Raw genomic sequence first — 25,359 nt, forward strand, 5'->3', positions numbered from 1 at the left:
GGACTAAATGACTGGATTTGAATGAAAAAGAACTAGCAAAGCATGACGCATATTATTTGTTTGTGTATATGTCTAAATTGCCAAATCCTCAGCCTACTACCATGTTCTCAAGATTTCCACTTCTCACAGCGCTAGAATTAACTTTTGATTACGTGACCCATCTTCCTCATTTAGCCTGCTAGCTGGGCAAGATGCTACCCACTTGCTGTGGCTAAGGCCTGGCTGCTGCTCTCTAGGTAAGTGACAGACTGTGCTGCTTCTCAGCTGGTGGCAAGAGAAGATGATCTAAGACGATATGTGTATTTTGCACAGTCATGCTCTGGGATCCTAGTGTATGTTCTACTGTTAGGCTTAGTTAAAACCCAGTCAGTAGCTTCACAACTTACAGAAGAGGGGAAAAGGTGGAACAACGGCAGAGTAAGTGAATACATTCTATTTCTATGAATTTCCCAGAAAACAGAAGTAGGGAAATTTAAAACACAAGATATCCCAAAGCATTTGACAACCCATGAGCAAAAAGTAAAAATTCTTGTATAACAAGTGTTTTATGCACCCAGCCACTGGGACTAAACAGCAGCAGAACTGTTCACAAAATCATCAACAATGACGACTCCATTCAAAAGACAAGATGACCAGTTAAAAATTTTCACATCACAGAGACAAAGGACCCTTCTACTTCAGCTGTAAAGAGTTGCCTTTGTCCTTAAAGCACTGCTGCCAAATTAGCAAAAAAACCCCAAAACCTTACTGATGTGCGCTAGGGTGAAGAATTAACTACTATTCAACTTAGCCTTCAGAAGTAAGTAAAACGTACAGACAACTCTGAAGCATTTTGTTTGCTTTGGTTTTGATTAACAATTTTATCTTAAGCCCTTTTGCAAAACTCTAACTTACTAGATATTGTATCTATTCTGTCAAGACTTCATTACTTGCCTATAAAGTACAGCCGGAAGTGCAGATGTCTTTTGTGTTCCTCCTTCCTTTTTACTTGGTTTCCTTTCCTTAGGAGCACGTAGAATTGCTGGTATGTTCAGTTTCTATTGGATTTGAACAAATGCAGTACACGTGAGTTTTGAGACTTTACCACTCCAATCTCAATGCATGAAGAACAAGACTCAACTTATGAGTGGGAAATTGCTTACCTAGCTATTTTACAGACAACAGCCACTACAGATGTTTATCCCAGTATGATTTCATAATATAAAGTAGTAATATACTAATTTTTTCAATTCAATAAATAAAAACCATATTGAAATACTAGCTTTTAAATTTTTTCTCCAAGCTTCAAATAGAGGGATGGACAAGGATGCATTTGTCTAGGCAGCTGAAACAATCAAAAGCAAATTCACGAATACGCAAGAATACTGAGGCAGTTTACCTTCCCCAACATCCCTGCTACATTGGTGCTCGATAGGTTAATTAGAAAAATTATCTTATTGGACCAAGCCCTCCACAAAGCAGACAAGATTCTCTTCGGGTTTCTACTAATCTGCAGTATGCTAGCTTCTCGGACAGCAACCATCTATCAAAGTCATTTCTCAGCAGCCCCATGGGTCTGCATCTGTTCAACCAACTGGAAAAAAAATGTCATGCAAGCTGTGCAAATGAATTCTACTCAACCTTTCTTCTTTCTTTTTTTTTTTTAATTTATTAACATTTGCACCAGGAAATGTATTTGTGAATATTTACTCAAAGCCATCTTAAAAAGGAGGGTAAAAAATAATCTTGATTCAAGAGATATGTTATATGAGAAACCTTCTTCATAAGTAGAAAAGATTGGCAGACAAATAGAACTAGAAAAAGCTAGCATACCTTAAGAACTACTACTGCATAAAGAAAGGGCAAGCTTCATTTTCTGAACAGCAGCACAAACTCAGCAGTACCAAAGGGCATGACAAAATTGTGACCTAATTGTATGTCTGCATTTTCACAATGAAAAGTTTCTTCAATCTTCCTTAAAATCATAATTGGAAATCATTTCCATCTATCTCCAATATCTAAAATGCCCATCGCCATTTAATACCTTTGACATAAAACATATATCAAAACACTGCAAGAATCTACACTTCTCTCTTTTCCCTGTATCAATGAGAACAAAGATAACTGCTGGCAACAGGAAGTAATCCAAATCTTCTCTTCTCCTAGATATTTATATTCATGTGACCAAAATATTCTGCTCCGTCCAGTTAAAAACCATCACATACATGATGCAGTTTTAAAGATTTATACCTTATAAAAGCCATAAGAGTTACCATATCATTTGAAGCCTGCAGTAACCAAAGACAACGTAGAGACAAAAATGGTAGAATTAACTCATGCTTCACGTTAAGCTTCGTCACAAATGACAGGTCAATCAGTTATACCAAATGAAAGAATTTTGCAAACAAGTTCGCTATTACAACAACAAAATTAAGGTACAGGTTCCCAGTAGGTGGTTTGCAAAAGTCTAGGTATTTCAATCGGGAAACGTTATCCCTGGAGTAAAGCCTGGGTCTGATCAAATTAACTTATTCAGCCATAGAAGTGGCAGACAGAAACAAAAAGGCCTATTCTTGGAAAACCAGGTCTGCCTATGATCTATAAAAGAGGGGGGAGAAAAAATACAACTAACCTGCCCAATGATTCTACCCAGCAGAGCCCAAATGCCTTGCCCTTCATTTCGCAGTTTTCCATTCATATTTTGTAGCTCTTCCAAGGACTCACACAGCTGAAAAGTTAAAGAAAAAGAATCAACAAGAATGAAAATCCATTAAGAGTTATTTAATAAAATTTATTCAACCTCTTACCTATCAAGAGTGCATTAGTTTATTGTAGAATTAAAAAAAAGAACGCATGTCAATATAGCTGAGACCAGTGCAATCATTCAGCAATTTAACAGAACTAAGATGAAAACCTAGGCAGCCACTCGTTTTGTAAAGAAGATCTTAAACGTTTCAGCATGAAAATAAGGTTTCATAAAGTCAATTAGAAAGCAAACTAAAATACAGCAACATCTTTAGGTGTTGTCCATACTACTTAAGCAGCAAGATTGTAACAAGCAAGCATATAAATAAATTAAAGCTCTGTATTGCCATACTAAAGAACACTCACTCTCATAAAAAGAGATATAATTTATTAAATGATGCAAGCAGAAAAAAAGGTTTTTTTTCTTCTGGAAGTAACTGTTAGCTACCACGCAGCATACACAACCTATTACCTTGGTTAAAAGCCCCACATACAATCTCCTTCCTCTTTACCATCTTTGGGCAGTTCACAAGGACCTGTTGCTTCATTTCCATATGTTCTCATTTAAAACACACACCCAACAGTCTAAGACTTAATAGCAACACTATTTTTTGTTATCAATAACCATCACTTGATAGGTTGCTGAATTCAGCAAGAATCTCAGCATATCATCTGTCACAAAAGATGCAGTACTTCTATGTTCCATGTAAAAATATTTAAAAATTAAAATAAAGAAAGAATTATTTTGTAAAAATGCAATAAAACACAAAATGCTTTTTTAACCGTGATGATGAGTTAATAAAAAATTACATTAGCAACATTTTGGTGGAGCAATGCCATCATTTACAGGCCCCAAATTTCCTGTACTCAAACAAAACATGCAGAGGACACAGTGGGAATATTGATTATTTCAGCCTGAAAAATTAGCTAAGTCATTAAACCTGTGAAGAACACAACTAGAGTTGGAGTTGACATAAATAAATAAATAAATAACACTGTGACAATCCTGGCTTCCCAAGTATCAGATAGAGTTCCAAGCAGAGAACCAGGCAGGTTCAAAAAGAACCTAGAACAACACAGAAGCAAAACAAAACAAAAACAAAACACTGAAAGAGAGAATTGTCTGTTGTCTCAAGGTCCCAAATGAAATGCATACAAAGAACGCAAAAAAAGGACCTTAAGACACAGTTCACTCATGAGAGGGACCTGTCTGTCCATGTCCAATTTGTTACTGGAGCAATAAGTGGGGTCAGTTAAAGAACTCCTGCCCAGCCATCACAGGACATTTTAAAAGTTGGTTCTACTTGTACTAGGAGGATGGACCACAGAATATTTTTACAATAAGGAATATATTTTTAGATATTACTTTTAAAGAAAGAATAGTATGTATCTTTCTTTCTAAGTCGTTTTGCTTGGAAAGCAGAATGCTATTAAAGTTAACAGTAGCAGTACTAAAACAGTACAACAGTTTATTATCCCTTTTTCTTCACCTTATTATACTCCACATGAAGCTTTTCTTGCTCATTTTCTAGTTTATCCTTGATATTCTTCTGTTCAGCCATATTCTCCTGGATTTGAATCATCCGCATATTTCTCTCTATTTAAAAGAAAATTGGTTTATTTCCTATCCTTGGATATATTTTCAAGTTTTATGCACTGAAAAAAGTGAAACAATGGAAAGCATAAAACCATAACAATGCGAAAACACAAAACTATAGCCTATAGGTTTATTACACAGACCGAGTAGAATGAACAGTCATAACATTTACATTTTGCTGCATAAATAATATAGTTATTTAAATGGTGAGCTTTGATCAGCCATCTAGCAAATAGTCCCAAAGTCATGCTATTACGCATAGAAATGGAGGAAAATGTCAAGAAAAAAAATGATACCAAAAGGTACCTAGGCTTCTACTCCCTTCTTAGCGAAGACAGTTTAGCCTCCTGTTTATATTTGAAAGATTTTCTTCTTTTCTGAAATGTCTTTTTTAAAAAATAACTTTCAGTGTAAATAAAGATACCAAGCAATAATATACCTGACCTAAAATGAAGTCATAATTCATATTTATCTATTAATAACAATGAAATACAAGTAAAATAAAAAAGCCAATGAGTTAGCAAAGTGATAATTTTACATTAAGAAAAATATGTAATTTTCATCCTTACCAAGGTAATAATTCACAAAATCAGCAGTGAGAGCTGGTTGTTTATGTTTTCTTCTTCCATCAACACTGGAACTAGTATCTGAAGTATCCACTGGAAAAATGTCTGTACTAATTCCCATTAATTCGGCTTTGCGCATAAGCTTACGTATGGCTGAAGCACTGCTAGTAAGTGGTCGTGGTAGCTTCTCTCTGGGAACCCAGGCCTGAGGCCTAGTGGTGCGGGCCAGCTCCGCCTTGGCACGATACTGTTGTAGCCTGGCATTGATTCGAGCCTGCAATAAAGAATTCCATAGATTAAAAACATAAGAGAACAATTAAAAATTGATTTTGAGTTGTATCTTTTTGGAACACATGGGCATTTTATTTTCATTTTGAAAGCCACATGGTCTAATCAATGCCATTTTCATTCTGGAACTCTGCAACTTAAGAAACAGCCACTGATACAGGCATTTGGTTTTACTTCAAAACGTATACACAGATAACATTATCCTTTCACTAGGTTTTGGAGCTATGCACAGGTTTCTTGATGAGACTTCCCCACCAACAAAAGTAACACAAATGATTGCTGGCTTTCAGACAATCCCATCTAATAATGATAATTTGATGGGACTGTGAAAAGCCTTGGCTGACCTATCAAAAATACATTTAAATACACTTTAAATTGATAGGTCTGTGAGCAATAAAAGTTGATGAAGAGTATTTTTGCTGTATTTTGACATCCTTTTGTAGGAACTCCTTCCTCAATGCCATATCTCTTTATAAATTTTAAACTAGCTGATTATAATGTGCCAAACCCACAAATCAAACAGAAGTGAAGTAGGCAAGAGAAGCTCACAATATATATTGCTGATGACATCTGTGTATTTGTGACCATCTGGGAGATCTACCCCAGAAGATCAAGTTGTTACTGACAGTTGGAAAACACTGTCTTGCGGGAACACTATGCAGTGGCAATTCTGGCAGAAAATGACATCAACATACAAACCTTCAGAGGCAAAACTCCAGCTGACTATCAGTTAGAAGTTGTTTACTTGCCTGCAGAAAAAAGAAACTAAACTAATCCAACTGCCCCACCATATGGTATGATACTTCTGAGACAAAAGCCAAAAAGCATGCTATGGTTAAGGAACATCTCTGATTATAAATAGAATTGTTAAAGGTAATATTACAGACAGTTTAACACATGTTACCTGACTAGGTCTTGAACATCAATGACCAAGAAACATGGCAAATGTGGCTTGCAGGCCAGCTCTGACCCCAAGGGCTTTTTTCTTGGACCCACAGCAGCAAGGAACAGATCCACCTACAGCCACCGCCTCGTTTTATTCTCCACCAGAAGGACCAAGGACGGTTTATAGCTTCCTCAGCTAAGACACTTCTTTACTGATTACATGCTCAGTTCTGAAACCCTTGGGATCATTTAAGATGTCATACAACTGTATACCCAGAGCCTTATTCCAGAAATAGATGACAGATTAAAATGGCTAATGTCTAAATGGAATCCTGAACTCAAGTTACTTGGATTTAAGCAATTTTCAAGTATACGCATTACTCAAGGAATGTACATTTACTTTATTGCTATCAAAAGAACTACTGCAATGTAGAACATCTTCCAACAATCAATAACAGTTGTAGACAGCTTTGTATATTACATTCTTTAGAGAGATTTGCTTTCGTGGGCCACATGACTTGCCAGATCATTGGCTCAGTTATTCCCGCCTGGGCTACAAAGCACCAAATATCCATTTTCCCCCTTCAAAAGTATGCCTCAAAAATCCACTTTTACAATACCAGATAAACTATTTGTACAACTGCATACTTATTTACGTTAGCTCAATGTCTGCAAACCTTACTTAAGCCTACGAAATCCCTTGGAAGTGAGCTTTTGTATGTACATACATATATACACTCTCTCTATATATTTACTACTTAATCTTTTTTCCCAGACTAAGCTGTCTCAAGATTCTCATTACTCAGACAAAATCCTAATTTAACAAGGATGGCTGAATTTACTGGTGGAATTTTAACTTCCTCATGCAGACAACATATGGTAAGGTAAGGGGTGAATTTATACATACTTTGTGTGAACTCCCCAGTCAGACATTTCTAGTATGTATTAAGCACCCTTACAGTTCTGCATTTTTAAAAAGGCACAGAAACCACTCAAAGACAAACAATTACTTCATAAAATCCCAATACATACAACTGGACATGGAAATGTATTTTTCAAGCATCCAATCTGTTTCCATCCATGTAAACTCAGGCACACACAATACTAATGCAAACTCATACAACACCAGAGCCATCAATAGTGAAATCAAGTGGTTTTACAAAATGTATGCAAATTATCAAATTTGTACCAAGGTGCCTATGACACCATGTCAAGTAACTCCACCTGCAGTTTTCAGCATTCATTGTTTCAGTTTCCAAACATTTAATCCAAACAATTTAGATTAAAACATCTGCAGGGTTGTGGTTCGGGGAAAAGAGGACGAAGAGAGGGATATGCTGGGAATTTATCAGCATTATCAGCTCTTCATAACAAATGCCTGAAAACAGAGCTAATAAGCCCTGTTGGACGAAAACTGATTTTGCAAAACCAGCACTTACCATTATGTTGCGTAGTATTCATATTGTTGTGATTTCTCCACCACATAGGTGCATTTCACATAATTGAGAGCTGAGTGTATTCAGCAAGAATTATGTAACCAGTTAAATCAAGCTACATGAAGCTCAATACCCCAGAGAAATACTTTATTCAAAATTCTTCTACAACAGAGTTCGCTCATATTCATTCTCAACTGCACAGCTTATTTGAAATTAATATTCTCTTCTATTTAAAGATCTTTGAAGAACAAGAAAGGTATGATTTTTTTAAATAAAAAGTCTGATGATACGAAGATTTATTTTCTGATCATTACACTACAGTCCTCCCTTCACAAAAAAAAAAAAGACATTATTTCTCTCCCATAACTACCTTCCACTATTTACAGCATCTGCTACTTTCTACAACAAATTAGGCAGGATTCATTCAGATAACAAGCTGCTTTTCTACACAGGTATGATTGTTCCACAGAATGCAGTTTAGCCTCAGTAGTGAAAGCAAAGTACGCCATAAATTCCTCAGAATCAGAAAAAAAATAAAGTACACATGTTAAAACATACCAAACTACACAGATTCCATCAGAAGGCTTGAAAGCTTTACATCAACAGGACATTTATCAGTTAGGCTTATGCAGTAACATTTTTACATGGACCTGCCACTAGATAGAGATGCAGACGTTTCCTAAATTTTTCAGACAACTCTCACTCAGCAGCACACACTCAGTCTCTTTACCTACATTTTTTTTTTCTAGGAAATCTTCACTATGAAAAAACCCAGCACATAGGATCCTACTTGGGCCTACAAAAAATGAAAAGGGGTGTAACAAGAAAATACTTTAGGCAAGCTGAACTTTTCTGCCAAGTTCAAGATATTACTAAGGGAAAAAAGTGGATTTTTACTGAACTCGGATGTAGAGACATGCCTAATTTCTTGTCTAGCTGTCTTTTTTTGTTAAGAATCTTGAAGAAAATGTTAAACAAAATCTATGAATTACAATCAAAATGTAAATAACAACTTTTTGCCACAAAACCAAACAAAGTAAGATTTTTCAATTCAGACAAGCACAGATATCCCTATTTGATAATTAGTTCATTGAGAATTGTTCTTAGAGACCAAAACCTACAAATAATTCACTGCTTTGTTAAATGACTATGCACTATCAATATATTTCACATTTCATTTCCTACTACAATAACAATTTCCCATCCTCTTAATTTCTTTCCTGTTTAACACGGATGATTAATACAGACACATTTGTGTCATGAATACAATACCTGAGCTTCTGGCGAGAGCTGTTTTTCTCTTTCCTGCAAGGACATTTTACAGTAAGATTGTAATGCCAAGTAGTTCTTGCGCTTCCATTTTCTGTCTAACCTGTCCGCATGCTGTTTACAATAAGCAAAAAAAGGGTCAGCTATATCCTGTTTCAGAGAAAACAAAGGGGAAGGAAGAAAAACAAAGTAAGACATAGAAGGCCAAAAGGCTCTGAACAGCACAAACATTCTGGCTATCAGTTCACATGTTCAAATAGATATGTTTTTAAAAACGACTAATATGTATGTTTCTAAATCAATTTTGTCATGTTGATGTGTTGAAGTGTTTTTCCATTGTTTTCATTGCATGACCCTAAACATTTTTAAATGCACTAACTACTTAACTCTCTGCTGTTCAATCTCTGTACTATTTTCTCATTTCCAGAAAAAACAGCAGAATAAATTTCTAAGTACAAATCCCTTTAACATACAACAGGTATTGTTAACTTTGTGTTGTTTCACTGTGTCTTTTGCATTATATCCTACAAGGGATTAACAACTCTGAACAATACTGAGGGCAATATATTTGGCATTCTCAAACAATTTTCCAAATGGTTTTGGTGGCTATACTCCCACGTGATTTATGATCTCTCAGATTATTTTTTTTTTCCATTTTTTCATTTTTCATTCCATCAGATCTGCACATTATCATGGCTGTAAGTTTACAGCAAATTCTAGCACTTGCAAACCTTGGAAGCAGACTACAAATATCTGAGCCATGAGGAGATACGGTTTGAGAAGTATATTTCATTGCCAGTATATTTTCAGAAGCATAGAAACGTCATCATAAATCTACAGACTAACGAGAAAAACTTAAAGCAGTCTTCCTTCATAAATTAATAAAAATATTAATAAATAATTTGTCTATCAAATTTTCCTTCACTCCACCTATAAAACACAGACCAATAAAATCTACGCAGGCTTTCCTTACAAACGTATTTTACTTTGACTTAGATTTTCAGAGTGTGTGAGAACTTCAAGAAATTAGCAGCAGCCTAAAATTAGATTGTGTGATGCCTTGATTAAAAATATTTTGGTTACAGAAAACACGTAACAATATTTTAAGGTGGAAAGGCAGGTAAATGCGTATGTCTAGAAGAAATTCACATAGAGTGTTTGAAGAATCAACATTACATATAATTTATTAGGGACAACAACAAGGTAACTCTGGTATCTTCCTATTTATCAATCTCACAGAAGAAAGTATTTTGTGATTCCTTCAAGAATCACTTAGTGGTCCACTGTTTTCAGAAATAAAGGTGTCAACGTCAATAGTGCAAGTACTGCTTGTTTCTGTGTTACCTGTGGTACTTCCTAAGGCAATAAGTTAAATTGTGCAGCTATGAACATGACAGGCTTAATCCAAATGATACATATCAGGATGAAATTTGGCAACGTAAAAGTACTAATACCATAAAAATGAATTCTGAAGTAGTAGCTTCAAATCTAAATTGCTTTAATCATATTACAGGGAGAAAACTGGTAAGAACAGATATTTAAAAGTTATCAGTAGGTTAGAAATGTTTGCTTATCACTCTGATTCCTAAGATTAATGTTACCACAAGGAAAGTCATATACCTGTAGTGCAATTTGAAGAAAATACTGGAAAACACGCATGAAAAATGGCATTAGAAATGTAGTTAATTTCTCAAGACAGTCCTATTTGGTATGAAACAGATTACCATACCACATAAACAGCTAGGTAAGTATGTCAAGCTAGGTGAAGTTCAAGAATTAGAGTTAGAATTCATGTCTGTATTGACTGATAGTCTATTAAGCCAACTTCTGTGTTAACCTTCTCTATCCCTTTTTCCAGGCCATTTCAAAAGTGCTCAGTTGGACAATTTGGTGAACAAAGAGCCGTCCCTAGACAGTCCCTTTACTTGGCCTATGACTTGCTACTGATATACAGAAACTTTGCTCAGTGTTATGAGCAAAAAAGGCACAATTTCAGGCCATCTTCACAAACTTTCCATACAACTCTTTTATTCTATCCTTTCCATAACTACCTCTTCTGCTGCTGCTTCTGAGAGGAGGCCTTCCTTCTGAGCGCAGGTCACATGGAAATAAGCTCTGCACATCCCAGCATCACAACTAATGCATACACCAGTTCTGGCAAAACGAGGATCTTCGCAAAAACTGCATTCCTTTATAAAGAAGTGTGGAAAATGCCACAGTAAATATTTCAGGTGCGTTTTGCCTAATATTTGATAAATTACATCTTACATATAAAAACCAAACAGGTAGGTTTACTCCTGTGTTGTACAGAAACCAAGCATGCTGCTGACAGTTGACACTACTTAAAACTTCACCCCTTCCCAACCCCCACTACTGATTTCATTTTCAACAAGCAATGGAAAAGTACATTACTGCTCAGCAAATATTCAATTGCTCAACAAGTTCAGAGGACAAAGAGCAGTGCTCTGCATGACTGAAAATCACAGGTAATTACATAGATGTTCTTTGGTAAGCAACAACCGAAGAGTAAATGTATGACAATAAAGAAAGAAATACACAAGAATCATAAATATCAGTAAAGAAGGTTGTGATGCACTTAATTACTGCACTATGGCTTCAGCTACACGCATTCTAGGCACAGCCGTTTGCTACAAAGCAAACTGATATCCCCTAATGTGACCTGGAAAAAAACCCCAAACTTATTTTTCAGCCAGATCAATTCCTCAGTGTTTCATCACAAAAATCATACAAAACAGCTGTGCCAGCAAACTACAGTGATGAGCACGTAAGCAGGAACAAGCAAATGAGAACATGGGCTGTGTAAGCAGTGCTGCTATCCAGTGCATAAAGATGATGTGAAATTATACAGGTGTGCTTTTCTTAATCTCTCACGCTGAAGACAGAACAAAGCTGTGTATCACCTACAGAAAATATCTCCATGCAGAAAGTTAAACAACAACAGAAAAGAATGGCAAAGAAAACTCAGCGATTGAAGAATCTCAAAGCACCCCATACACTACACTGGAAGAGCACCCTTTAACTGTGTGACAGCAACACGTAACAAATAAAAAAACAAAGTGAAAAAGAATATTATATTCATCTGCTTTTGTAGGGGAAAATTTAGCTAAGCAAACTGTAACTTCCACACTTGATACAGAGAACAGTGTTTGTTTACGGCTCCGCAAGAGTAATGAGTCCTCATCTGTGCAGTTCACTTTCACCTTATAGTAAGAAAATATGTCCAAATTCTTAGCCCTGCTCCTATACACCACTCATGTTAATAAAATAAAAATAAAATGCATGATTCATTGCAACAACAGTTTGTAGGTTTTTGGGAGCTTGCTCCTACTTTTTTTTATACAGACATTTCTGAACAATGCTAAATGCCTCAGCAGGCCCGTGCTGAACATGCTCCTGGTACAGGTATGTTGTACATAGGCAGACCAAACTGTTTTAATTTATTTTATATATTGCGTGTATTTTTAAAAATGCACTATATATTTTCAGTTAGTATTCAACTTGACAAATTGACATTCCAGAAAATGAAACTGACTACACACAAATGAAGCATTAGAGCAGCAGGAGTACAACCACCTTCCCTCACATCAGCCTGATAGATACAGCTTCTCCACACTGCCTCCATCAGCTATAGAAACAGCACTTGGCACATTACTGAGTGGTGTCCTCTGTACATTGCAATGGTTTTCTGTATGGTTTGTGCATGATCACTTTTGATCTGGATTGAAAATATTTACATGTAAAGCCATTTTCATTTTAAAGCCATTTTTCTGTTAAAGTTGAGGGCCCCATGTTTTTCTAGATTTTTTTAAATACTGCTTTGCAGCAACCTTTTTGTATGCATTCTAGCTTATAATTATATAGAGCCTAAAGTAATTCTTACTGAATGTACATCTGTCACTTTCTCAGTCAACCTAACCTTCCATTTCTCCATTTCGCACCCCATAAATCCTCTTCACTCTCCATCCACATTTTGGCAATCTGCCACTAACTGACTTTAAAATAAACTAGTTAGCACCTGTGTAAAAATTAAGGGAAATTAGGGAGGAAAACAAGGATGGAAATTAGGGAGAACAGTGGTAAGGAAAACAGAAAGAGGGAGGGAAGAGCAATGGTATAACAACCATGAACAAACTTAATCTCATTTTTAGCTCTGAACCACACTGCAACTGCTATAAACAAGAAAAATAAAGTTGGGAAGACATATGTTATTCTATTATACGTAAAAATATAAAATAAAGCTACTTGTTGGCAGTACCTCTCTTCTAAACTTACCTTGGCACCATACTTTGAATAATTCATTTCTGTAAGTGTTACTGGCCGCAGTTTGTCAATATCTCCAAATGCCACTCCTGGAACATAGAGGGCACAAACAATATGGACCCACCTAAAACAGCACATAAAATTAGGTTATTGTTATCAACATTTTGATCCTGTATTATACTCACCATTTGCAGATTTCAAAGTGCATTGTAAATGTTACAGACACTAGAAGAAATGTGTTTGAAGGAAAGTACAAGAGAAGCAGGGAGAGAATGCATATTTGGAATTCAGCAGCTCACACACTGAACCATAAAGCAAGGCTTTTCAAAGCCATTGGGGTTGCTCTGCCTGTCTGGATCAAGGGCTGGGCTGCCATCACCTTTCTGTACTGATGGCTCTCACGTGGGTCTCCACACAGCTTTTCATGTAACATGAAACATATGTGAAGATTTTGATATTACTTATAAAGCTAAAGCAGACAGATACTTTCATGATGGGGCACAGGGTGGGAAGGGGAGGAACAAAATTATACAGGTAGTCACAGCAACACTGAGCTCTAGGCACATAGCTATGAAGTATCTACAACCCAGCATCCATCAGACTTTGCACTGTTACACTTCTTAGCATCACGGCAACTAACTAATTTTAAGCAACACAGGTAGGAGCTGCATTCAATTATAAACACACCTGAACTGTATTACAGAAATATCTATCTGAAAGTCAGATGAACAGTTACTTAGCTGTACTCTTCTTCACTGGGCATAAACAAACTGGAGGGTAATAGGTCTAAATCTTCAGCCCTGAGGGGCATAAAATGAGACAGCATGAATCTGGACCTCAGTGTCTAGTAATTAAATACAACACAATGGTACAGGCTTCAGCCTCATGTCTGCCTTTGATAGACATCTTCATAATCTCCTGGAACTCTCAGTTACCAAAAGACTCCTGGAACTCTGTTACCAAAAGACAGCCTTGCAGCAGAAGACACATTTTCTTCTTCTTACGTAATGAACGCTTTCCAAAAGATCCATCTCTCATTGTCACAAACCATCAGTTAGTGACAAACGCAAAATCTGTTCTACACAGCATACACGACTCAAGTCAACTGAAAAACTACTCCAAAAAATGAAGTGTTCCTCTCCAAAATAAACTTTCTGTTTTATTGAAATTCCAGACACTATTTGCTACCCCTTCCTAAGTCACTAGGTGGGAGCAAACTGTCATAGACAGGTCAAGATTGCTACTTTCTGTTATCTTAAAATATTCAAGAAAACAGCCTTACAATTGCAGAGGTGTGTAGCTACCATTTTGAACCTACGAGCTCTGAGATGATATGGGATACAACCAGAGACTTCGGACATAACTGAGCTGAAATATCCTGTGTTTGATCCTTAGCAAGCAGATTAATTCAGTTAATTCCCAGTCATTAATGTTAATAGTAAATATATCACTAGTGAAGATTAAAACTTCTGTTCTAACAGAATCATAGAATCTACTCCCTGTATTCAAGAAGACTCATGATGATGCCAGAAACACTTCTTCCCTTAGCTCTTTCATTACTCACACAAGGCAATTTTCCAATCTCCTTCAATACCAGGGGTTCAGCACTGACCTGTTACTACCTACTTAAATCTGCATCTACACTGCTGTGCTCTTTTTTTCCAATCTTCTACCACTGTTTAGTCTATCTCTTTCCCCTCCTCTTTTGTTTTGTGCATCAACTGGGGAAAAAAAAAAAAAAAAAAAAAAAAAAATCAACTGGGGGACTGGGACCAGACCAGTAAGATCCTGGGTTTAGCTGCACTTGAACAGCATGTTTATTAACCTGCTATTAACTGGCTCTCTACAGACAAGAGAAATCCTGAAGATGATGATTATACTAGTCAGGAGCTACATGTAACCCTCATTTCCCATATTTCCCCAAATCAGCACATTTCTCAGTGGTCCTTAGACCCACATTGCTGGAATTTATCACATTCAGAATTATCAAGTTTAAAGTTAATTATATATGACTCATATGTCCAGCCAGAAATTCAAAAAAAGCAAGATATTAAAGGTTCAGTAGCAAGCTCAAAAACAGATATACGTTTAAGTCTTTACAAAAGAAAACAATGATCTTGCGATGTACGAAATTGGTGGACAGACTGTTTGTTTAGCATTTTCCCTCAAAATAGTCCATGATAGTAACTGGATAACAGAAAAATCCCAGTAACAGTAAGAAACTACTTAGAAGCCGTTAACTCACTTCACTCTGTAAGAAATTTCTCAGTTAATCTAACATAAACCACAACACTAACTGATCCACAGTGTCATATCTGACAAGACTCTTTTCACCTGTGTATTTGAAAACAAGTTTTTACCCTATTGTTAAATCACTCAGGTTTGAGATGCTAAGTCATAAATTCCCTTTAAAACACAAAAAATTAAAACAATGAGAATAATGTATATCCCAAATACACATTTACATGGAAAAACTGCATTGCTTTGTCTTTACAGATTTTACTAGGGTTGTCCACATCCACAAAACAGTTTGGTCACACACTGTAACTACTGGAAGACTCAAAGAAAATTTAAAGTTTAAAGATGAGTTACAACCTTGCCTTTAAATAACATGGTACATATTACAGCAAGCTAGCTGCCAGAGAACAAGCTGTGATACTCAAGTGTTCTGCCAAACTTCTTGCTGCTCAGATAAGGAGTAAAGCTCATCGCTGTTTTTATTACAGTATAAGCACTTCAGTATGCCAGCACAACTCCCTAACTTAATATAATGTTATATACAAAAAATAAGATTCTTCTCATTAGTATATGAAAACTGCATCTTCTGTCTGCCTCCCCACAAAAGCAATGGAGGCACAAGATACTCCTTCAGTGGAGCAATGGAACACCTTGTACCATCTCTGCCCTTCCACACTGCATCCAGAGCTAGCAATAGTTTGGCCTAGATCACTACAATACCTTTATGAAATATTCTTCTACAAAAAAACATATGTGTGTGCATAAGTGTGTATTTTGGTAAAAATTATGCATTTACTAAAATAAATACCTCATTTAAATGAGCATATTGTACTCATTTTCAAAAGGAATCAAAATAACTTTTTTTTTTAAAAGCAAAATACCACACACAGAATACCCGTAACCCTAGATAGAGAGAGTGCTTGTTTGTAAATAAAAACCGTCAGAATTCTGTAGGGCTTCTTTTCTATACTCTTCCACTGATTTAAGATGTGTTATACAGAAAAAATTTGTATAAACAGAAGTTACACATCTCCACAATTACTATTCTTCACAAAAATCCCAGGTTCTGGTTGGAGATTTTTGATAGTAAGTTTTAATACAGCCTCCTAAATGTACCCTCCAAAGTTCAATATAAAGATATACATCTTCTACAAGCAGCTGCTTCTCAATTCAATTTGCACAGTTTTTTCATGCTCCACTGGTGTATTAAATGCTGCTGCACTCTGTAGAAGTTTATCTATGATAAACCCAACAGCTGGCTGCTTGCTTCATACTGACCTTCTCAAAATGTTTTAGTACATGTCACCCAAGTATTACAGTATCACAGATTTAAACTGCCATTTCAGTGTGATTGGCACACAAATGCCTCATTTCTTTAACCACCTATATGCGAACTCAGACCTGAATCTTTATTAAAAAACATACACAAGTCAGTCAAGTTCACAGCTGAAGCAATTTCAGCTGCTTTTAATACCAGTTCTAAATATTTTCCTGCTCATTTATTTAGCTGCACATGTTTTAGAACCTTGTAATTAAGACAAATTGGGTAATCAAAGAAGAATAATCTTCCTTGTTACTTTACCATCTATTTAGCTTGGAGCAATGATGACAGATGTTGATTAGGGAAGAAGAAAAACTCCATACCGAAATAAGGGCAGAATTCATATTCTCTGATAACAGCATTTTGAGAAATAAAATTTCATAAATTCACATTTATGCTTGTGAAACTGAGAGGTTAATGTGAAAAGGCTTCTGCTGAGAAACTAAGCACCTTATTATTTTAATAATTCACTTTCACGTAGGAACAGAGAAATTACTCCAACTTGATCATGAAGAGAAACTGGATAAGTTTGGTTTGTGTAATTTCCAGCACCGATGCATATGGAGAATTTATTTCAAAAAGGTTGTAAGGGGATGGACAGCAATGGTAAGTTAAAGGATTCTGTTATTCAGCAATTCCACTCTGCTAGTATTTCAAGAAAAGAACCAAATGGGGTTGCAGTTTACTGAGTACAATGAAAACATGATGGACATTGCCTGCTACAAGACCCCACCCTTAGCCTGTAGTGCCCTATTACCCTTGAGAATTCAAATTTGTAAATAAATGATAGAAAGAGAGCGAGCACAGAATTTTCACATGGTAGTATTTGTTTTTTCTATTACAGAGGCTCTATTCATCTGGGAGAATAAACTTACACTTATTCACAATAGCCATATCACATTACCCAACAGGTAAAAATACATTAATAACTATAATAAATTATTGTGCTAATGCCCACAAACACCAAAGCAGGTATGTATTTCTGCACAGAGAACCAGTGTTACAGAGAAAACACTTCCACATCAACCAAAAGCATACCACTATTTTACAAGAAGAAATTTAAGCAATTTTTTAAATGTTGACTGTAGTCTCTATTATGGTTAAATGGGAAATTACATATATAGTGCTTAAACCGCCTTAAAGAACACAGGTATAAAAAGGTTGTAATGGAATTTTCCAGGTGATATTGATTCTCACATTTCCTAACTGTTAGACAATTGACTTCAGTCTTTAAAAACATTTTTTCTATATAGCATTATTATTAAAATAGAACAGAGAACTGAAAAGTACAATTTAATTGTGTAACAGCTTTATAGGGGAGATGCACAGACACCGTTGAAGCTAAGACTGACCAGAAACTGAGGATCTGAACCCCAAAAGTATTTAAAAAGAAGCACAACTGCTTCTATGGGGTCAAAATTATTCACTACAAATACTGACTTACTTGTGTAACTTTTTTTTTTAAATAGCATAGTATTTTCTTCTACTTTCAGCGTTTCCCCTTTATAAGATGCATTTAGAAGACATGAAGTGAAAAAAGATTTCTTTCACATGCTGAATGTATATCTTTAAAATGCATCTCAGCTACAAATTGAGAAGTTGAGCTCAACGTATATTGAGTGGAGAAAGGTAGATGCCTCCAAAGATTACTGCTAGCATCTGCATTGAACAGAGTTCAGTGTTACAAATACCCTAGTTATCTCTTTATTCCCAACACAAACTCAAATTGTTTTTGCTATCAGAAAAAAATACAAACTAAGGGAGACATAAAAGAGCATGTACAATTTAATCCACAAAACCTGAAACAACTTATGACATTTTAATACCGTATTTACCTTCCTGAAGACAGACAACACAGTATGTGAAAAAAAGCTTTCCAAACCATCATCCTGAGCTCTGCTGAGCTTTTAGTGATGGCAGGACCAGATCATTACAGTATTAGCCAACAGTAAAGCCTGTGTAAAACTGGAAAGTAGGGAAAAAATAAAAACCCAAACAAATACAAAACCCAAAAAACAGCAAACACCAAAGAACTGGGAAAAACGGGGGGGGGACGGGGGGGGACGGGACGGGACGACAGGGGGAACGGGGGGGGGGGGGGGGGCAACCAGGTATGGGTATGTTTATGCATACATTACAAGACAGCTGTATACTTCAATGATAACAGATACAAGAGCTTACTAATACAGATGGCAAGGTTAAATTTTTACTTAATTTTAACTCACTTCCTAGCTTTTGTGCAAGTATAACTATGGAACTCTTCACAATGAGTAGGAAAAACCATGAAGACTACTACAAACCAGTGGGTGAAGAAGGAGCAAGGACATGGTTATATTTTGTGATTTACTAGTACAAAAAATGTTGTTCTACAATATACAGCTAAGTGTAAATAGTAATGTGTCTATGAATTCATATTAAAAAACACAAAAGGTTTTACAGTAACACATGCTGACTTTTCTAAATTTTAAAGTACTTGAAGTATATGTACTAATACTGAATATTTAACTGGATTCTTTCCGACTTATCAATCATCATCAGTAAGATAGAAAAATAAGCATCTGCAGAGACCTATCTCAAACAGATACGTTCAAACAGGACTAAGGGACTAAGAAAGCTGCTCTTTCCTCTGAACAGCCTTACCAACTAATTATTGCATTTCCATGTTAACATGATCAATGAAAAGCACAGGAGTAGCATCTGAAAACTTTGTATATTACGACACACCTGCAATTTATATAACTGTAAAATGTATGGAAAAAGAACTTAATTGCCATGGTCTTAAAAACAGCAACAACAAAAAAAAACCAAAACACCCCACCACCCACCAAAAAACAGTAATACTAGCCATAAATTGAACCCTTAATATGTACATCTTAATTTATTGTCCAAATGTGACAGGAATGGAAGACATTACATGAGAATTAATCCACTTATTCTCAAATTAGACCTGAACTCCATTCTAAAAAGCTCATCTCTGGCTGGAAATTATCAGAAGTGAAGCATACTCTCAAAAATCAAGAATATAATTTTCATCATTCCAAATAATCATAATATAGTAGGTCTGTCTGCATACCTTTAGCACAACTTCAGTAATTTTATTACTTTTTTCCATTTTTTCCACTTTTTTCTACTGCCATTAGTGACATCCAGTCCTAAGCTATCCTAAAAAGAAGCATGGAGTTCTCCTCCCACTTCCATCATACTTGAAAGTCACCAGACTTGAGCAGAATCTGTACAAGGTTGCAGTGGTGTTACCTTGCACAAAGCACAATACTACAGAGAGGATGAAGTCTACTCTTCCTTCCTTGAAATGGAGCACATGCTTTGATTTTCCCAATGGCCACTTACTTCTCCCAATCTAATATGACAAGAAGTCTGGAAGATGTTTTCCCCCTCTGCTGCAGACTTCATTCTTTTTTGTGGTGTTATTAACTAAAGAGCACTTCAGTGTTTTGCTACTCTTCAGGATTAACCATGAAAGAAGCACAATACTAGAAAGGCACAAAATGCAGGTTTCTGGCAGCTGATTAAATTGAACTAGCAGAACACATGCTCAGATTCTACAGTGACTGACGGCAGATACCAAACACTACAAGCTCAGTCACCATCAGAGAACCACTATGACCAGCCACATCAACTGTCCTTGGTAGAACACAATACTACTATTCAGCAGTGAGGCTTTAGGGACTCAAACACTGCTCTTCTCACTGCAACCTCCAAGCTTGAGCAAACCCAAAACAACTACACAATTTTTCTCTAAGTTTCTGATCCCCAGTCTCTGCTGTCAATAGTTCAAGCCATTAGTTAACTGAGAAATGTCTTTCATGCCATTATCATTGCAGATGTGTGAATACTGAGTAAGAGTTTACAGGACATTAACTTCCTCTACACAGGAAACCTTTTTGTTTAAATGTAAATTGCATTTCTGATGCAAACAAACAAACAAAAGTTTCTTTTTAAAGACTCCCATCACCTTCACTAATATGTTTTTGTGTTAAAAAAGATGCATCGCACAAGTAGTTCAAGGGAACAAAGAAAGGTCTTCTAGTATATCCAGTAGAAAATCTATATACGTATCACAATACATGGTGACTTCATACTGAAGAACAGGATTTGTCAGTCCCTGAAGTAAATGGTGATCTTTGTTTCACCTAGGTACATCTTTTGCTCATAGGTCCATAAATTTTCGTTCTAATTCATGTTAAGACAACACTTTCCTAATATTATAGTGGGCATGAAGAATATTAGGAGCACACAAAAAAATTAGGTGATTGACTATCCAAAGAGCACCCAACTCAAAAATGAGGAGAGGATATCAACAACAAAGTTTAATTTATGACACTGTCTCCTGTAGGAACAGACTAGGGCAAAACCCAACCTTTTTAACGTAAGATGACATCAAATTCGAAACATCACTTCTTCAGTCTTACCTGCCTGCATCAGTCTCCTTGAAGATCCCATCCTGGTTAGGACACAATTCACAACTAGGTGTGACACCACATTTGCATGCATCACAAAACCAAGGTTCCGTGGAATTTTCTGAAGCTGAGCTCATGATAGAGTCACTCTCTCCATCAACACCATAGCAACCTACACACATGAAAAATGGAAGACCCATATAAGACAAGACAATTGTAGTAGTAGACAGTTGTCAGTTATGATTTCAGCAGGAAACATACATACATAAACATTCAGAGGAATGATACTGAGAGTCCCAAGAAAGCTTAAGATATTTTTGCAATTATCCTCAGTGCAAAATTTACATTTTAAGGAGATATTAATTCTACGAAGTGATCTATTTTATGTGACTGTATTAGATTACAACTGAAAAAAAAACAAGAAAAAAATGGCTGGTTTACTTTATTCTTTTAACAACACTTGGTATTCTTCCGGACTATCCATAAGAAGGGAAGTAAGAAAACAAGACTTAAAGCAACCAACGAGACTGAGAAGAACTCAAAGCATTTTTTCAAATAGAGAAATATTTTCAAGTTAAAAGCAACAAGCTAAGGAATTTGTGAGCATCTGCAGGCTTCTGTTGGATATTCCTATCTCTCTCCTTCTCCCTACTCTGAAAATGAACATTATTTTGGGGGGTGAGGAGGGTTTAGAGGTTGATTATGCCAGTAGTATCCAGTCAACAAATATGCACTCCACTTTGCATACAGCATCCAAATCAACTAAGAGAATATACACATGAAATAAAAAAAACTATTTACGTACTTTAGGGGTTGTAGGACTGATCCTAAAAGACCTTCTATAACTTCAAAACCAAAGTACAATTTTGCAGAGCAGTTTTGAGACACCACATTGGTGACTGATGAAGTATATTAATTTTTTTTTAAGCATTCTCATTTTTACCTGGTTTTAAATTATGACTAGATTCAATCATTCAGTTTCTCCATTCTTCTTTGGTATATCCACTGTATTCTTTATAACTGTTAAGGTGTCTATGCATGCTTAATCACCACAAATTTAGGAAAACAGTATTTTCAAAGTGATTTAGAAGCTTGCTATTTAAATTTTGCACAAGACTAAGACTAGTAGTAGTAGTATTAGTACAAATGACAAAAAGGAAAATCTTAAACCTTATCACCACAAAGCTGTATTTCTGTATATGCCACATTTTGAATATTTACGTTATTGAATAAGAGAAAAATATGATGTCATTGTCAATACAACACACAGTAGAGGCTTTAATAAAAGATTAAATTCAGCTATTTGTCAAATACAGTGATTAAGTCAACATTTGTGCTTGCAAAACAGTTAAATTATTGAATTCTGCAATTAAATAGCAACATAATTTTTACTTTGGTTCATTATCCACTGACTGTAATAAAATAGCAACAGTGCTGTAACTCCCCTTGTGACAGAAACAGAGGTTTGCATAAAAGACTAAAACTACATTCAGGAAATAAGCAACAATACTGTAGGAACCATTTAAGAAAAATAGTCTTCTATTACAGAATGAGGTTCATCAACAAGAATTAAAATAAGAAGCCAGAATGTTTCTTCTCATTATAAAAGTATTCCAGAATCAAAGGACAAGTAAAGTGCAGAAGTGCATTCCTAGATGACTTTCATTAGGTATATATAAAAGATCATATAGGTCACACATAAGGTAACTCCATTTTCTTTATAATGTGGTATCAGGTTTAAGTAGTATTCCGGAAAGTCATTTTTTAAGTTCTAATAACAAAGTCTTCAATACACGCCAGTAAAGCCGCTTTTAAGCAATTACGTTAATGTACAAACACACAGCCCGTTATCATAGAGTTGATGAATCATTAAGCTTTTTATAATTCCTTCAGACTTAACATATTAACGTTTTCCTAAATATACTTATTAAAAATTACCTAACACTATAGAAGCAGTAATACTGTCATCAATCCATATGGCAAAATAAAATCAGTTTCTTTCAAACACTGGTGCTTTTTCACCAATTGAAAGTAATTAGATTTGCTTTTCTAACCTAAGTGCTATCAGTCTGCTAAAATTAGAATGGTGACCTCCCTCCATTCTCACATAGTTGCCTTACTGTACTTATCAGTCATTTATACCCAATTTTTTTAACCTTCTTCCTAGAAAATGACACGTGTGCTGAAATTATTTCCATCCTTACCATATGTGTTGACATTAGACATTGTTTCTATAACAATACATATCTAGGTCCTTTTTTCAAGTAAATAAAAAAAATTGTCTGGATTTTTAACCAAAATTTTTTGTCCCAATTTGTACATAAGTCTTAGTGACAGCTTTAAAGAGTTTAAGATCTCTAACAGATAAGGAGGCATTTACTCTTTTCCCTAACTGCCATTTAGCAAAAGCTAAACACCATCCTGTTACAACTAGCAAAAGAGGTGGTCATTAGCTGGAGAAAATAGACTAGATTACCATTAATCATTGCTTATAAATACACTGAAACAATCTTTTCCACAACAGAGCTGAAGAAAAGGAAATCCAGCCCATAAGACGGTCATTGACTTGCTATACACTGCCAAATAAAGCTACAGAATCAAAACTGCAATACAAAACCTTGTTTGCTAAGAAAGCACATAAGCAACAAAAACGCTGCACTCAGTGGTAGCTTTTTATACCCACATACATCAGATCTTTACCTTTAACCACGAAGGAAAAAAACTTCAGTGCAAGGTTTCAGAAAAGGTATTTTGTAATTGTTCCTGAGTAGTGGCATGGACCAATTCCAGTATGCTCCAAAGTCTGAACTCTACATAATGTGTCTGGAGAGTTTACTTTCTAGGAGGAGTTAGGACTAATGTATACAAATAGTGAAACAAAACTCAGTGTTATCAGCAATACTTAAATAGGAAATTAGGTAATGCATCATAAATAATTTGTACTCAAGTCTTAGGACCCAACAGATGAAGTTTAAATTCTATCTAATAGTACTTAACAAAATGAAGACCTGAGTCCCAAAATTAATTAGAAATCACTTGTTAAACTGTATTTTTTGTTAAGGATAAGCAAGTATTTTAACCCAGAATTTTTCTTATGTTTGCTATAAAGGGTCATTTGCTGCTTTGGGGTTGTTAAGCGCTAACAAAAACCAAAGGAGAGATCATATTTCATCAATGTAATATCCATACGGATAATACAAATCTTGAACAGCTGTATTCATGAAATGTCTGTAAATCTCAAATTATAAGTAAGATGACAAATCTTACATGTGGTTCTGACACCAAAAATCAATATGTATATGAAGAGAATTGAATGACTTTAAAAAAACAGTAGTGAAAGTTCCTTGCAGGCCAAAAATACATAGTGAAGCAAAAAATTACTAGTAGCTCGATTTTTAAATAATATAACTTTCATGATTCAAAACCAGCAAAATAACTCAGAATAAAAAATAATAAATCACAAAATACATTTGACCTGATTTGAGGAAGATAATGATGTCATTTGACATTAAGATGCCAGATGTGTACAGAAGCAGATGTTATGTTTGTTTTTCAAATGTACAAGGAAAAAAGCCTCACTTTATTTCACTTCAATTGAGATAGCAAGGCAAAAGCAGTTTCAGAACAAAACTCTATTGTAGAAATATATCAATTTTGCTAAAACTTTGAATTTCAGCCCAAGTAAGTATTTCTGGAACAACAAAAAGCTAAGATCATTATAGCATTCACCTGGGATGGGAAAGAGTCTGAAGTCTCTGCCCACTCCAAACCAGAGCAAGGATATTAGTCTATTCTCCCCAAACCAGTGCTCTGATAACATGTGGTAGTTATTCCCAAATAAATACCTCAGTCTCTTCTGTAAGTTGCTCAACTTTTTACATATAAACATTACTGTATTTATTGTACAAGATGTTTACTAATTCTGCAGCCTAACTGCAGCAAAATTGTTCCAACATACTGAGAAACAAAAAAAACTTCAATTCCTTACAGTTTTTCAGTAAATGGAAATCTACTTTCTGATTATTAACTAGCAACCATAATGAACACCCTGGCAAAGCTGAGGAATGCTGCTCACCTAGTAAGTGTCTATAGTGTCAAAATTTTTTAAAAAAAATAAAATTCAAAATTTCTCAATATACTGACTCTATTTCATCTCTTGTTATCACAAGTTGCAATACTAACTGCCAACAGAAAAATTAATTTGGTCAGATTAACATCAAGTTTTTAAACAACAGAATGCTATACGTACCTTGTCAAAATTTAGAATCATGGATAAACAGATAACCAAAGATATTCAAGCAAGCAGATGTAACTAATTTACACTAATGAAAAAGAT

At 35.4% G+C, this 25,359-nt stretch overlaps 1 protein-coding gene across 5 annotated transcripts in view; it reads right to left on the reverse strand.

Annotated features, from left to right (window-relative positions):
• PHF14 (PHD finger protein 14) overlaps positions 1-25,359 on the reverse strand; it is a 168,541-nt gene that overhangs the window by 119,377 nt on the left and 23,805 nt on the right. For all 5 annotated transcript variants that reach the window (XM_049799246.1, XM_049799248.1, XM_049799250.1 and 2 more), the window contains exons 5-12: positions 21,036-21,195; positions 13,059-13,170; positions 10,817-10,954; positions 8,769-8,915; positions 4,891-5,161; positions 4,215-4,321; positions 2,612-2,707; positions 934-1,037 (exon numbers count right to left, since the gene is read on the reverse strand). In XM_049799246.1, coding sequence (XP_049655203.1) covers positions 934-1,037; positions 2,612-2,707; positions 4,215-4,321; positions 4,891-5,161; positions 8,769-8,915; positions 10,817-10,954; positions 13,059-13,170; positions 21,036-21,195 — 1,135 coding nt within the window. The remainder of the gene's footprint in view (positions 1-933; positions 1,038-2,611; positions 2,708-4,214; positions 4,322-4,890; positions 5,162-8,768; positions 8,916-10,816; positions 10,955-13,058; positions 13,171-21,035; positions 21,196-25,359) is intronic.

The sequence above is a fragment of the Accipiter gentilis genome, chromosome 4, assembly GCF_929443795.1.
Source record: "Accipiter gentilis chromosome 4, bAccGen1.1, whole genome shotgun sequence".
Lineage (NCBI taxonomy): Eukaryota > Metazoa > Chordata > Aves > Accipitriformes > Accipitridae > Astur > Astur gentilis.